A 15,186-nucleotide genomic window follows, 5' to 3' on the forward strand; every position below is an offset into this window, starting at 1 on the left:
CCTTGATAGTTCTGCTTCACGTTACTTGTCTAATCTATTGCATTATTCCTGTGTCCTGTTGTGCATAAATATGTGACTCTTCAGATTTTGTTATTCTATGTCTGATGAAGAGACCTGAGTAGTCTAGAAAGCTTGCAATTTGTTACCATCTTTTCAGTTAAACATTAAAAGGTATCAACCACCGAGGACTCTCAAATCTTAATATTTTTTAGAAGGTATTATTCACTAATCTGCTTGCGTTACATCTGTCAAGTGTGAATATCTCTCTTGATTTCACAAGATTTCAAGTTTGCCATTTACTAATTGTTCCTGTGTTTGCTTCTAAATGTTCAAAGTTTTCTTTCACTTGATGTTTTATAGTCTTTTTCTGCCCAGTATGGGTGTTTGTGTATCTTGCATAGTAATGCCTACTGTGGTCTCTTGCTAATAGCTTAGTTATTCAACAAGGCTAACTGGTCCTACATCCCAGCAGAATCTTCCGTGTATTCAAATCTGGCTTGGTGAGAGAACGTGTGCTGGGGAACGTGTGCAATATATTTCTAAGTGCAATATTTTCAAAGTGTCTCACCAGTTAAACATGGCATGTGGACAAGGCAGAAGACAGGTAAGCTATGACAGATATTTTAACAAACATGCTTCTTGTTCAGTTGTACTACACTATTTATTTTCATATCTCTTTGCTTCATATATGTTTTAGCTGGTGCTTTCTTTCACATCTACCTCCCTTTTACACATTCAGTACGCTCTCTCCACAATAGCCCCTCCCTTCTCCCCTCTTACATGTACAATTCTGAGGTTCTACTGACATTTCTCAATCACTCCGAACTATCCAATACCACCACACAACGCACAAAACGTTCACACAAATCATTGAGCCACCTGCTATTTCTTTTTTTTCTCCTTCTTCTAGTCGGTGGCGACATCTCTTCCAACCCCAGCTCTCCTTCCACTAGTATATATAACGCTCTTCCTGCAGCAGATAGAAACCCTGACAATCTTATAAACATTCAGTGCTTGCTTTCTTCGGACTCTTTTAATTGTAGAACTCATGGTTAGCGTGCAACAATCTCCTCTACATCCAAGATTTCTTCCTTTCCAATTCCCTTGACCTTCTGGCTCTCAATGAATCCTGGATCCAGTAGTCTGACACCACTGCAGCTGCTGCTCTCTTGTATGATGGGCTAAAATTCTCACACACAGCCAGACCTGAGAACAGACAAGGTGGAGGTGTTGGGCTGCTCCTTTTATCACAATATTCTTTCCAAGTTATATCCCCGGTACCCTCACTTATGTTTTCTATTTTTGAAATCCACACCGTTAGAGTTTTCAAACCCTTCTCTCTATAGTGGCAGTTGTCTATCGCTCTCCTCCCAGTTTCTGGATAACTTTGCCACCTGGCTTCCACAATTTCTATCCTGTGACATTCCCACTTTCATCATTGGGGACTTTAACATCCCTATTTATGATCCGCTCTCCCCATCTGCCATTCATCTTCTTTAACCTCTTCCATGTACATATCTGAGGTGACATGTCAGCACTTAATTGTAAAGTGCAGCAGAATATGTTGGCGCTATATAAATAAAATTATTATTATTATTATACAATTAGTTTTACACTTGAGAAAGACGCCAGACCAGCGTCGAAACAAGTCATGGTATAAAAAACGTTACTTTACCATTGGCAAAAGGATCTTTATTTCAGCAGCGCAGCCCACATCACTGTCCATTCTTGGTAACTGCATTCATTTTCTAATCATTATCTATTACTCTAAATTGTTTTTACTTTCTCATATAAACGTGATACTTTTTTCAAGGTCAAACAAATGGCTAATTTCCAGTGTAATTTCTTTGACATTTGACTTTGTAAATTCTCTACACATGAATATGTCTTCTCCCATGTGATAATTCTTTAATGTGCAACAATAGTTGATTTCTGGTTAAATAATTTCCCATATTAGTGGCATGAAAATTGCTTCTAACCTGTGTGAGTTCTCTGATGTTTAACAAGATATGATTTGTTACAAAAACATTTCCCACATTCTGAACATGAAAATGGCTTTTCCCCTGTGTGAATTTTCCGATGTGTAACAAGACTTGCTTTCTGATTAAAGCACTTTCCACATTCTAAACATGAAAACGGTTTCTCCCCTGTGTGAATTATCTGATGTCTAACAAGGTCTGATTTGTGAGTGAAACATTTGCCACATTCTATACATAAATATGGCTTCTCCCCTGTGTGAATTTTCTGATGTGTAATAAGTTGTGCTTTCCGATTAAAACATTTCCCACATTCTGAACAGGAAAATGGCTTCTCACCTGTGTGAGTTCTCTGATGTTTAACAAGTTGTGATTTCTCTATAAAACATTTCCCACATTCTGAACATGAAAATGGCTTCTCCAGTGTGTGAATTCTATGATGTGTAACAAGATATGATTTACTATAAAAACATTTCCCACATATTGAACATGAAAATGGCTTTTCCCCTGTATGAATTTTCTGATGTGAAACAAGAATTGCTTTCTGATTAAAACACTTTCCACATTCTAAACATGAAAACGGTTTCTCCCCTGTGTGAATTATCTGATGTCTAACAAGGTCTGATGTGTGAGTGAAGCATTTGCCACATTCTATACATAAATATGGCTTCTCACCCGTGTGAGTTTTCTGATGTGTAACAAGATGTGATTTCCGATTAAAACATTTCCCACATTCTGAACATAAATATGGCTTCTCCCCTGTGTGAATTTTCTGATGTGTAACAAGATTTGTTTTCCGATTAAAACTTTTCCCACATTCTAAACATGAAAACGGTTTCTCCCCAGTGTGAATTCTGTGATGTCCAACAAGTTCTGATTTCTTAATGAAACATTTCCCACATTCTAAACATGAAAATAGCTGCTTTCTTGTGAAGGTCCTTTGATGTTCAACATCCTGTTCACCATTTTTATTTAACTTAACAGTTGGCAATGAATCAGAGGATAGGACCTGTTGAAACGGCTCCGATGATAGATTTTTGCTGTGAAGATCTGGCGGAATATCAAGGATAATGACATGATCTTCACGTGTATCTCGTGTGGCACAATAGTCTTCTGCCAAAATTAAAAAGGAATTTATTATTTTTTCAATAACATTTCCTTGAAATAATAATATTACTAATACTATATTCATAATATTTTTTATACAAATTGTAAAAAGAATTATGAACGAAGACAGTGGCAACAGCAATAGACCTTAAAGCAGGGACTTATAGATTATCATGTTAGGTCACTAGATCATACTTTCAGTTTTTTTCTTCTCTTTTGAAGTTAACTACTTTCTAGGTTCATGCCAGGTGCCCGTAAGTCAGTACCATTATGTGTTTATCTCACACACTCCCAGACAGGGACTGGCTGTCAAATTTTGGCCTGGGGGCAAGCACACAGCAGCGGCCCATCCCTATTGCGTTTACAATATGAAATTCACCATTAAGGCGGGCTTAATATATCAGACTCTAGACAGAAACAACCTCACCAAAGATCTGATGGTCCTTGCATAGAAATGGTACTAGAACCAAACTAACTACATAGGAGCAGTAATAGCACCAAGACTACTACACAGATATGGTACCAAAACAAAGCTTAGGATATGTTCTCATGCAGCGTTTTTTTTTTCCTGTAGCTAAAATCTACTCTCTCAGCAGTAAAAACGCCCATTTTTCAGCATTTTAGTGGTGTTTTTTTGGTGCAGATTACATGTGTGCTTTGTCTACAGTGCATGTTTAATAAAATTAGTATTATTCACCAATACAACTCAAAAATGCCACTGTTGCATTTTTTGCAGCATTTTTTCACTCTCTTATTGATTCCTATGGGTGAAAAAACGCAGCAAAAATAAAGAATTGACATGCTGTAGCTTTCAAATTCAGTCAGGAATAAAAACAAGCTGTGCGTGCATGAGATTTCAGAAATCTTGTAGCTTTTGCTGTTACTGAAAAAAGCAGCATTTAATTTGCATAAAAAACACAAAGCAAAAAAAAAACAATGCAAAAACGCTGCATGTGAACATGGCCTTAGGGTATGTGCATATGACATCTTTTTTTAGGTGGGTGCAAAAAATTAACATAATGCACAGTAATGTAAAAACAACATTGCTGTGCATGTGTTCAGTGTTTTAACCGCTTCAGAGTTCGAAAACTGTGAAGAGGTTAAAAGACGTGACACACTAATTTTTCGCCAAAGTCGCTCTCCATTATAGTGTAAAATGAAGAGAAAAGACGCAGCTGGATCCACTGAACAAAATGACGGCAAAGCTACCAGTGAAGCCTCTTCAGGAAAAAGACTACCGGAGTCTTTTTCTCAAGCAGCTTTGCCTAGAAAAACTCGGCTCAGCAGACGTCAGGCGCACATGCCCATTAGGTTTTCTATCACACACTGCCAATAATTCATACACTGTCATGATTCTCCGCTATCCCCAGCGAGAGCAGGCGGTCTAGTGATCACAGATATGTGATTTTTATAGTTGCTGTCAAATGCCGACTACATTCTCATCTGCTTCTCTCAATGTTCTACTGAGAGAAGCGCCTGAGACTCTAGTTGGGACTATGCTGGGAATAGAGGGGAATCATGACAGTGTGTGTATACAGAAGAGGAGCGGAACAACGCTGGATACTGGAGAAGACGGTGGAAGGTGACTATATTAACACACTGACGCTACACTATATACACATTTAGACCACAACCCCACTATCAGTATTTGGTCAGTATTTTTTCTCAGGAGTGGGAGACAAAACCAGGTGAGGAACAATCAGAGAAAAGGTATAATAGAAACAAGTGCAGCAATTCTGCATTTATCACCCACTCATGGTTTTGGCTCCCACTCGTGAGAAAAAATACTGACCAAATACTGATAGTGGGGGGAGTGACCTTAGGAAAAAAAAAAAAGTTCTGTTTCTTTAAAGCAGAATAATTGACATAGTTATATCTTTTATTTATAGTGGACCTGATTACATTTAGAAATATGGTACATAGCCAGCCTTAGGGCTCACTCACACTAGGGTATAATATGGCCGTGTGCTATGCTATGTTTTAGCAGATAGCACTCGGCCCAATGTTATACTATGGGGCAGTGCAGATCGGCGATTATTTTCTCAAAAAAATGGCAGCATGCTGCAAGTGGCTCCGATATTCGGATCACTCACCCATATACAAATCTATGGGTGCATGTGAAACATCAGTCTGCACTTGGATGTCATCTGAGTGCAATCCTATTACCACGAACACAGACGATGGAGAAATTACGCTCTCCGTTTCCTCTGCACCTGTGCTGTGATTCTCTTATGCCAGACAATCGGATCACAGAAAGATAGCACTCTGATCAGACTCTGAGAGAGTTTGAGCCGAGTGTCATTAGCATAATCGGCCTGAATCTCTCACATGAGAGAATATTCGGCCTTCAGACCCCGGCCTAGAGGTTGTTTACGTTACAGTCACAGCAATCGGCCAAGTGAGTACATGTGTAAAAAAAAAAAAAAAAAAAAAAAACAACAACATGAAAAAAGAATTGAAAAGTTCCGCTCTGCAGAGAAGCAGATTGCAGTGGTCAGACGCAGTACGCATTATGCTTCTATATTATACTACAGAGGGTGCGGAAAGTATTCAGACCCTTTAAATTTTTTCACTCTTTGTTTCATTGCAGCCATTTGGTAAATTCTAAAAAGTTCTTTTTTTTCTCATTAAAGTACACTCTGCACCCCTTCTTGACTGAAAAAAAACAGAAATGTAGAAATTTTTACAAATTTATTACAAAAGAAAAACTGAAATATCACATGGTCATAAGTATTCAGACCCTTTGCTCAGACACTCATATTTAAGACACATGCTGTCCATTTCCTTGTGATCCTCCTTGAGATGGTTCTACTCCTTCATTGGAGTCCAGCTGTGTTTAATTAAACTGATAGGACTTGATTTGGAAAGGCACACACCTGTCTATATAAGACCTCACAGCTCACAGTGCATGTCAGACCAAATGAGAATCATGAGCTCAAAGGAACTTCCCAAGGAGCTCAGAGACAGAATTGTGGCAAGGCACAGATCAGGCCCAGGTTACAAAAGAATTTCTGCATTACTCAATGTTCCTAAGGGCACAGTGGCCTCCATAATCCTTAAATGGAAGAAGTTTGGGACCACCAAAAGTCTGCCTAGACCTGGCCGTCCAGCCAAACTGAGCAATTGTGGGAGAAGAGCCTTGGTGAAAGAGGTAAAGAAGAACCCCAAGATCACTATGGCTGAGCTCCAGAGATGCAGTAGGGAGATGGGAGAAAGCTCCACAAAGTCAACTATCACTGCAGCCCTCCACCAGTTGGGCCTTTATGGCAGAGTGGCCCAACAGAAGCCTCTCCTCAGTGCAAGGCATATGAAAGCCTGCATAGAGTTTGCTCAAAAACACATGAACACATGAAGGACTCCCAGACCATGAGAAATAAGATTCTCTGGTTTGATGAGACGAAGATAGAATTTTTGGTGATAATTCTAAGCGGTATGTGTGGAGAAAACCAGGCACTGCTCATCACTTGCACAATACAATCCCAACAGTGAAACATAGTGGTGGCAGCATCATGCTATGGGGGTGTTTTTCAGCTGCAGGGACAGGACGACTGGTTGCAATTGAAGGAAACATGAATGCAGCCAAGTACAGAGATATCCTGGATGAAGAGTGCTCTGGACCTCAGACTTGGCCTTCCAACAAGACAATGACCCTAAGGCTATGTGTCCACGAAGCAGAAATTAAGCAGAAAATTTCCGCTTCATTTCTGCATCTCCTTGGCCGGAAAAACGCGCGTGGAATTCGACACGCGTTTTTTGCGCGTTTTGCACATGTGGAATTGCCTTGCATTTTCTAATGCATTGTTGATGGCAATTCCGCATGCGTAAACGCACACATAATGGACATGCTGCGGAATTTTCCGCACATCAAAAGCACTGCGGAAAATTCCGCAGCATGGGCATTGAACTTGCGGATTTACATTGGGGACCATGGGAGAAGGATTGCCAAGCATTTCCCAAGTGTTTACGCTGCAAAATTTCCGCAGCAAAATCGCTTGAAAAACGCATCGTGGGCACGGACCCTAACACACAGCTAAAATAACAAAGAAGTGGCTTCAGAACAACTCTGTGACCATTCTTGACTGGCCCAGCCAGAGCCCTGACCTAAACCCAATTGAGCATCTCTGGATAGACCTGAAAATGGCTGTCCACCAACATTCACCATCCAACCTGACGGAACTGGAGAGGATCTGCAAGGAAGAATGGCAGAGAATCCCCAAATCCAGGTGTGAAAAACTTGTTGCATCATTCCCAAGAAGACTCATGGCTGTACTAGCTCAAAAGGGTGCTTCTACTCAATACTGAGCAGAGGGTCTGAATACTTATGACCATGTGATATTTCAGTTTTTATTTTTTAATAAATTTGCAAACATTTCTATATTTCTGTTTTTTTTCAGTCAAGATGAGGTGCAGAGTGTACTTTAATGAGAAAAAAAAATGAACTTGTTAGAATTTACCAAATGGCTGCAATGAAACAAAGAGTGAAACATTTAAAGGGGTCTGAATACTTTCCGTATCCACTGTATATTTAATCCAGAGATATGTTTTTAAAAGTGCAGTAAAGCAGGGTGCGCTGTGCATTTCCACATTCCTAAGAAAAGCAAATACCTGGAGTAAAGCTGGCTATACATAATTATAGGGCACTACATAGTTACTGTACCTCCAAATACTTTTTGTGTTTTTTTTTCAAGCTTGTTCACTCAACCAAGTCAACAATGTACTCGAACTCCACAACAATAAAAAAGGTCATTGTATATGATATACCAGTCACATGTTATCCTGTATATAACATTGGATGTCTGTGCACATAGTATACCACACACAGTATATAAGAGAATACATGACTGGTATATAGAGAAAGGGAATCAATTCGCAGGCCCGTGGTAAGGGGACCAAGTCAGTATTCTGTAGCGGCTGAATGTGAGCCCTGTGACCCTCCTACCTGATGGCACACTTGGCTTTTGTAGCCTGCCCTGATGTCATGAATGTGTTATGCTGAAAAAATGTTGTTGCGCCAGGCTGCAAATCAAAAGAGGAGATGCTGGTAAGCAGGAGGAGGACCACAGGGTCCCACAGGGTGGCCACGGACTACAGATGTGGCTGCTGAACCAGGGTCCTGTGAATAGATTCGTTCATCTGTATTGATATACGATATGTGAGGACTACCGAACATCAGATGTCATACTGGCGGCATATAGCACCTGCAGGAGCACAATGATTGCAGTCACAGAGGGTGCGACTATGACCAAGCCTGGGGAGTCAGGGGGCCGCCTACACCTGCCCTGTGTGCAACTGAATGTGCTCTAGTGACCACTGGCCTATCAGAGGCAGCAGGTGATGTCAGCATGCCTGTTGAGTACGGTGCTTGACGTCACTGCCATGTGCCGCTCGTCCCATCTACAACAGCTATGGAGGAGAAAGAAGACGCTGCTTGCCCCGGGAGCGAGGAAAGGTGAGAGGAAATGTTTATTTTTTTGTGTTTAAATGTTTTTGAGAAAAGCGTCAGGAGAGGGACATTATTGCAGGACAGGGCCATTCTAACATACATGGCCCAGAGCATGGATATTATTATAGGATATGGCCAGGACAGGGGACATTATTACAAGGGCCCATTGATCTCATCAACATGTTGGTGGGGGCCCCCAGTCTAAATTTTGCATTGGGGCCCATAGGACTCTGGTTACACCACTCACCATCTGACGTCTGTGCACACAGTACAGCATAGCCAGTGTACAGATTAGTATTTACTATATTGTAGCTACAGACATCAGATGGTATATAATAATATGTACACTAGATGTGTTATAATGTATACATACACAATGTTATATGCACTGACTGATTCTGGCTATAGGACCTCACATGCTATAATATATAGTTATAAATATATATGATGTCCTGTAGTCTGAGGATCAGTCATTATTGTTATTAGAGAAAACTTGTTATGGCTCAGAAGGAGAGACATCTGTACAAAGTTATGTAAAAAAGAGAATTTGTGCTAAAACTTTATGAGTTAAATCCATGTAAAAACTCTCTGTGAAAATGCCCTAAAAACTTCAACATATGAGTAGAACCTGTGACTTCTCGGCATTTAGTGGTCACTACTCACCTGGGCGGTTATCTGTAGGAATCTCCTCTTTACACCGCTCATCAACCATCACATATGTCTCTGTAGTAATAATATGGGGCAGATCTTTACCCTGAAATTAAAATTGAAAAAGTCGGAGACAAATTAGGACGTTTGGTGAAATGATTTGAAGAACAAAAAAGATTAAAAAGCTGCAGGTCACCTCTATAAATCCAACCTGTTGGCTCCTAATTCAAACCAGAAAATATATGAGAACATCCAGACATCTATTGTCTATAATCCTATTATCTTCATCAAGTATAAAATATAAACTGAATGGCCACATTATTAGAGACACCCATCTCATCTACTAGCACATTGGATCTTCTTTTCCCTTCAGAACCTCAGCATTACGACTGGTCATACATTCCACCAGTTGAAGAAATAGTTACGCAAGAATATTGGCCATAAGGACAGGATAGCTTCTCACAGTTTATGCAAATTAGACAAAGGTAACAACATGCTCTGCCTCATCCTAGAGCTGCTTTAAAGAATTAAGATATTGGGCACTGTGAAGGCTGAGGAAGTAAGAAAAACTGGTGGATAAAACAAGACTGAACACAAGACCTTCACAGCCTTCTACACATCATATGGGAGATCTCATGACACCTTCTCTCCATCTACCTGATGATCCTGAGGAATATTGGGATTTTGATTTTCTTGTTTGCAGTCCTGTGGAAGTAGAGGACGGGGACATCTCTCTGGTGTTGTCCTCTTACTGGATAGAACTGGAGGAAACACATACAGGGACTGAATTAATTTCTTACTTACAGATAATTAAAGGCCGTGTGTATTTAGTCCTGTCTATTACCTGGTGCTGTGAGGGGCTGAGGAACCTCCATCATGACGTCCTTGTACAGATCTTTGTGTCCTTCTAAATACTCCCACTCCTCCATGGAGAAATAGATGGTGACATCCTGACACCTTATAGGAACCTGACACATATAATGATACAGTCATAAGCCTGATCCCTCCATAGCATTACTGTATAATGTCCCAGCATTCCCAACAGTGTCACCTCTCCAGTCAGAAGCTCAATCATCTTGTAGGTGAGTTCTAGGATCTTCTGGTCATTGATGTCCTCATGTATCAGGGGGTGAGGTAAAGGCCCCGTGATTGGGCTCAGGGGTCTTCCCCATCCCTCAGACACAGGGGCCTGACAGCGCTCTCTAGAGGTCTTCTTCACTACTGTGTAATCCTGGTTATGGAGAGACACATTAATAAATCTCACTACAGACATATCCAGAGTCCTCACCTCTCCAGTTCTGTCCATCTGTTATTCCCATAGATAAGAATGATGTAATGTGACGTCATCAGAATCTCTCACCTCTCCAGTAAGCCGGAAGAGGATCTCTAGGGTGAGGTATAATATCCTCTCCGCCATCTTGTCCCTGTCTCTATCCATCCTTGATGGGTCAATCAGGAATATTCTCTTATATAGAAGATCTCCACTGAGAGGATCAGATATTGTAGGGACCTGAATGGGGAGAAGATGACGATGTAACATCATAAAGATCCCATGTAAGAAATCTCCGGAGCTGTTACCGGCTTCACATGATCACTACATCCAGTCATGGCCCCGTCCTGCCCCCGGTATAACACACAATCACATTATAGTCACATACAGAGATTTATCACAGGCTCAGCACTGAGGGGTTAATAGTAATGGGGGATCTCCACATACCTCCACCTGCAGAGCCGCCACCACATATATGGCTGTTCTGTGCGCACAGGACCTGTGATGAGGTCACAGGAGGGGAGGAGTCAGGGGTCACATGATACACATTATTTTATGATTATTCCAGAATGACATCGCACAGAGCAGCCATATATCTGGTGTGCGGCGCTGCAGGTGGAGGTATGTGGAGATTCTATACCTGATCGGATTAGATACACAGCTCAGCAAACTATGGTGTGTAATATCAGGGGTGGGCAATTAATTTTCCTGAGGGACCACATGAGAGGCTGTGACTGTTGTGGAGGCTGAACCAATAGGCTGAATTAATTCTGCTCAATTTTATTAATAACATATTATTGATAATTATTATTTTATAGTAACCCATTAGTGACCAAGCCAATTTTGACCTTAAAGGGGTTTTACCACAAACAAAAGTTCATTTTAAAAATTGGCTGTGTCTGACCGTGTACGGAACCAGGGTTATGGAGTCGGTAAGCCAAACCTCTGACTCCTCAATTTCCATGCCACCGACTCCAACTCCCTCATACTTGGTTCATGTTTAAGTGATAAATTTACTGAAGCACAGATTCATCTCAGCTAAAAGTCTAGACCCTTAGATCAGGAATAGGACAGACATTTATAGGACATTTCATAACTTTCCCAAATTATTATGAAAAATATTCCCCACAAACTGCACTGAACTACTGTACCCAATTTATTATATATTTTAGGAGTCGGAGTTCAACTCCACCAAAATGGACACAGACTCCACAACTCCGACTCCACAGCCCTGTACGGAACATACCACATCTCCTGGGCAGGGGAGGAAGCAAAAGACAACACAGATATTACAGCAGGGGATTCATTTTCTGAGGTAAAATATTTCACTGAATGTTTTTAAACAATATTTTACCTCATAAAATGAATCCTTTACGATCCCCTGCTCCTATTTTACCTAGCCCCACACTACTAGATGCGCTATGTAAAATAGGATGCAGGTCAGTGAAGGCACAGTGAGCGGTCATAAGAGCATACAGATGAATAAACAGAGCACCAGATAGAGCGCCCCCCACAGGCCACCCCGAAACACGAGCATATCATTATCTCCAAACTGAAAGTAAAGATTACACAAGAACAACAGGACGGATTTCATCAACCAATGTATGATATTACTCAGTGTAATGTCACCCACCTGACAGTGTATGTAGTTTACTGAGCACAATCCTGCTGACAGGTGCGCTTTAAGTGCCCTCTCTGCCAAACATTTGGCCACTTACTGCAGTTTAGGCACAGTGGGGCTCAGGAGGGGGCATTTGGATTTAGGAGCGCAGAATTTAGGATTTGAGGGAGCGAGGAGCCATGTGGCTTTTCCAGAGTCTTTGCTCTACCAGTAGCGTGGGAAGTGAACCCCTATAGTTCCAGTGACAGATGACGGACCTGAGTGGGGGCTGGTTTTGTGCGAGATAAATTAAAGTTTTTATTGGTAACATTTTGGGGTACATAATATTTTTTGATTGCTTTCAGTATAAGGCTGGATCACATTCTCGTGTTCTACACTGAGCATTTACGTTGGAGTTTCCGTGTAAATCCCACAAAAAATACGATTCAGACTAAACCCCCGAACGTAACCACCCACCATAATGAGGCAGATGGAGACACTTTGACATCTGCTCAGGTAGTATTCATCTTTTTAGGTGTGCACAGATCTGTGGTTGCCCACACTTGTGCACTAAAAAGGCACCTAAAATGATGGGACACCGCCGGAACAGAGACCAGTCAAAAGTAACTCCATCTACCTCATAAGTGAGTGCTTCTGTCCAGGATTTTGTCTGAATGCAGTTTTTGGAAATCTACACGGAAACCCCAATGTTAGTGCTCAGAGGACAGGATAAATATGAGCCGAGCCTTATTCCTATTTTTGGGAGGTAGAATGAACAAATAGACAGCAGTACAAGAATAGTTCTTATTTTTATTTTTGCACGGTTCACTGCGGTATAAGTGATAAGGCGGATTTATTCTTCGGGTCGGTGCGATTATAGCGATACCAGATTTATATTGTTGGGGTTTTTTAAGGTTTTGCTGCTATCCTACAGTGAAAATGCATTTTTATAAAAAGTATTTTTTTTCGCCACCATATTCTGAGAGCTGTAACTCTTATTTTTTGTCGAACACAGCTATATGAGGGCTTATTTTTTGCGGGACGAGTTGCAGATTTTTTGGGTACCATTTTGGGGCACATAGTAATTTTTAGGATCTCTTTTTATTCAGACACAGAATTTTATTCAGACACTATTTTTCAAACACGGAATTAATAAAAACCAGCAATTTAATTATTGTCTTTATTTTTTGCACCGTTCACCGTGCTGTAAAAGTGATAAGACCGATTTGTTCGTCGGGTCGGCACGATTACAACAAAACCTGATTTATATTGTTTTTTTATGCTTTGCTATTTTCACAGACTAAAATCAAAACTGAATTTATTTTTGTTTTGCCATATTCTGAGAGCTGTAACTTTTTCATTTTTTTTTGCCAAATGAGCCATATTAGGGCTTGTTTTACATGCGGCTTTTTGATCTCTTTTTAGGTAAAGTGGACATAATTTCACACAAAACCCCAAAAATTGGCTGGACAAAATTGTTGGCACCCTCAACTTAATATTTGGTTGTGCACCCTTTGGAATAAATAACTGCAATCAATCGCTTCATATAACCATCAACAAGCTTCTTACACCTCACAAATGGAATTTTGGACCACTCTTCCAGGTCTCTCATATTTGAAGGGCGCCTTCTCCCAACAGCAATTTTTAGATCTCTCCACAGGTGTTCAATGGGATTTATATCCGGACTCATTGCTGGTCACTTCAGAACTCACCTTTTCAATCAAGTTCTGGGTGCTTCTTGAAGTATGTTTTGGGTCATTGTCCTGCTGGAAGGCCCATGACTTAGGACGCAAATCCAGCTTTGTGACACTGGTCAACCCATTGCGACCCAAAATCCGTTGGTAATCTTCAGATTTCATGATGCCGTGCACACAGACAAAGGCAGAATATAACCCCCAAAATCTTTGAATCTTCATCATATTTGACTGTAGGTACTGTGTTCTTTTCTTTGTAAGCCTCATTCCGTTTTTGGTAAACAGTAGAATGATATTCTTTTCCAAAAAGCTGTATCTTGGTCTCATCTGTTCACAAGTCTCTTTCCCATAAGGATTTTGGTTTACTCATATACATTTTGGCTACGTGCAGTTTAGATTTTTTATGTTTCTGTGTCAGCAGAGACCCTCTTGGGTCTCTTCCCATAGAGTTTCATTTCATTCAAATGTCTACGGATAGTTTGCGCTGACACTGATGCTTTGCCACGCTGAAGGTGAGGCGACGCCCAGCCTGTGGCACATCCACAAGGGGAACACCAGGGAAGACGTACAATGAAGGCCCTGGCGATAGGGAGAGGGAAGAGGGGTTACCTAACACAGGGCTCGACAAACCCAGGCGCCTGGTCGCCAGTGGCGCCTAGAAAATGTTGTCTGGCGCCTAGAAAATGTTGCCTGGTGCTTGAGGAGTTGAGAAGAAAAAAAAATACTCTCAATCCAATCCCACCTCCTGCACGGAGTCATCCAATCGGAGGAAGCAGGGACAGTATCGCTCAGGCCGCCTTCTCCACTTTGCTCCGCCCCCCTTATGCTCCGGGACTGGACAGGGAGAGTTGGGTTACGGGGGAAGGATCGCTGTGGCCGGGGGCCCGTTCTCATCTCCCGCTACCTGTGTAAGTACATACAAAGGCCGTGCTCCCCGGAGAGACGCCGTGTGTGAGTTTTTTTTTTTGTTAAATTAAAAACCAAGTTTGCTTAAAAAAAATTCTGGCTCCTAAATTTTTTGGCTGGCTCCTAGATTCTGTACAACTTTGTCGACCCCTGACCTAACATAAGACTGAGTCAGATCCCTGCACTCCTTATCGTTCCTAGATGGGTCTTTCCCTACGTGCGCAATCACATGCCTAAGCCCTTACTGGCCCTGAACTTACCCCGTCTAGTGCATAGGTCAGCGAGACACTAGTCCCATTTCTACAATAAGACAAATAGTGGGATAAGACACAACCAATAGCACTCCTCAGCTTCTCCTACAGGAAACTCAGAACGAACAGCACAGCTTATCCAGAGACTGGCTCCTTCAAAGAGGTCAGTATAGAAGAACTATTACCGGTGAGGAATGAAGCTGGAAGTGCGTTTATATAGTGGAAGGGAGTGGTCACAAGGTGCTGCAGCTGAATACTCAAGCTACAAGTTCACAGCCAGGAGGAAAATAG

The 15,186-nt window shown here is 41.3% G+C and overlaps 1 protein-coding gene across 2 annotated transcripts in view; it reads right to left on the reverse strand.

Annotated features, from left to right (window-relative positions):
* Positions 1 to 1,673: 1,673 nt before the first annotated feature.
* Positions 1,674 to 15,186, reverse strand: part of LOC141271992 (uncharacterized) — a 69,430-nt gene continuing 55,917 nt past the window's right edge. Inside the window, exons 1-7 of one of the 2 annotated variants that reach the window (XM_073682261.1) lie at positions 10,892 to 10,964; positions 10,535 to 10,684; positions 10,226 to 10,405; positions 10,019 to 10,142; positions 9,832 to 9,935; positions 9,190 to 9,280; positions 1,681 to 3,089 (exon numbers count right to left, since the gene is read on the reverse strand). In XM_073682261.1, coding sequence (XP_073538362.1) covers positions 1,975 to 3,089; positions 9,190 to 9,280; positions 9,832 to 9,935; positions 10,019 to 10,142; positions 10,226 to 10,405; positions 10,535 to 10,612 — 1,692 coding nt within the window. In that variant the 5' untranslated portion in view covers positions 10,613 to 10,684; positions 10,892 to 10,964 and the 3' untranslated portion in view covers positions 1,681 to 1,974. Of the gene's footprint in view, positions 3,090 to 9,189; positions 9,281 to 9,831; positions 9,936 to 10,018; positions 10,143 to 10,225; positions 10,406 to 10,534; positions 10,685 to 10,891; positions 10,965 to 15,186 lie in introns of those variants that run through there. The other variant, XM_073682262.1, reaches the window with a different exon arrangement.

This window comes from Phyllobates terribilis, unplaced genomic scaffold, assembly GCF_046119375.1.
Source record: "Phyllobates terribilis strain yellow unplaced genomic scaffold, ASM4611937v1 Scaffold_5__5_contigs__length_657084704, whole genome shotgun sequence".
NCBI lineage: Eukaryota > Metazoa > Chordata > Amphibia > Anura > Dendrobatidae > Phyllobates > Phyllobates terribilis.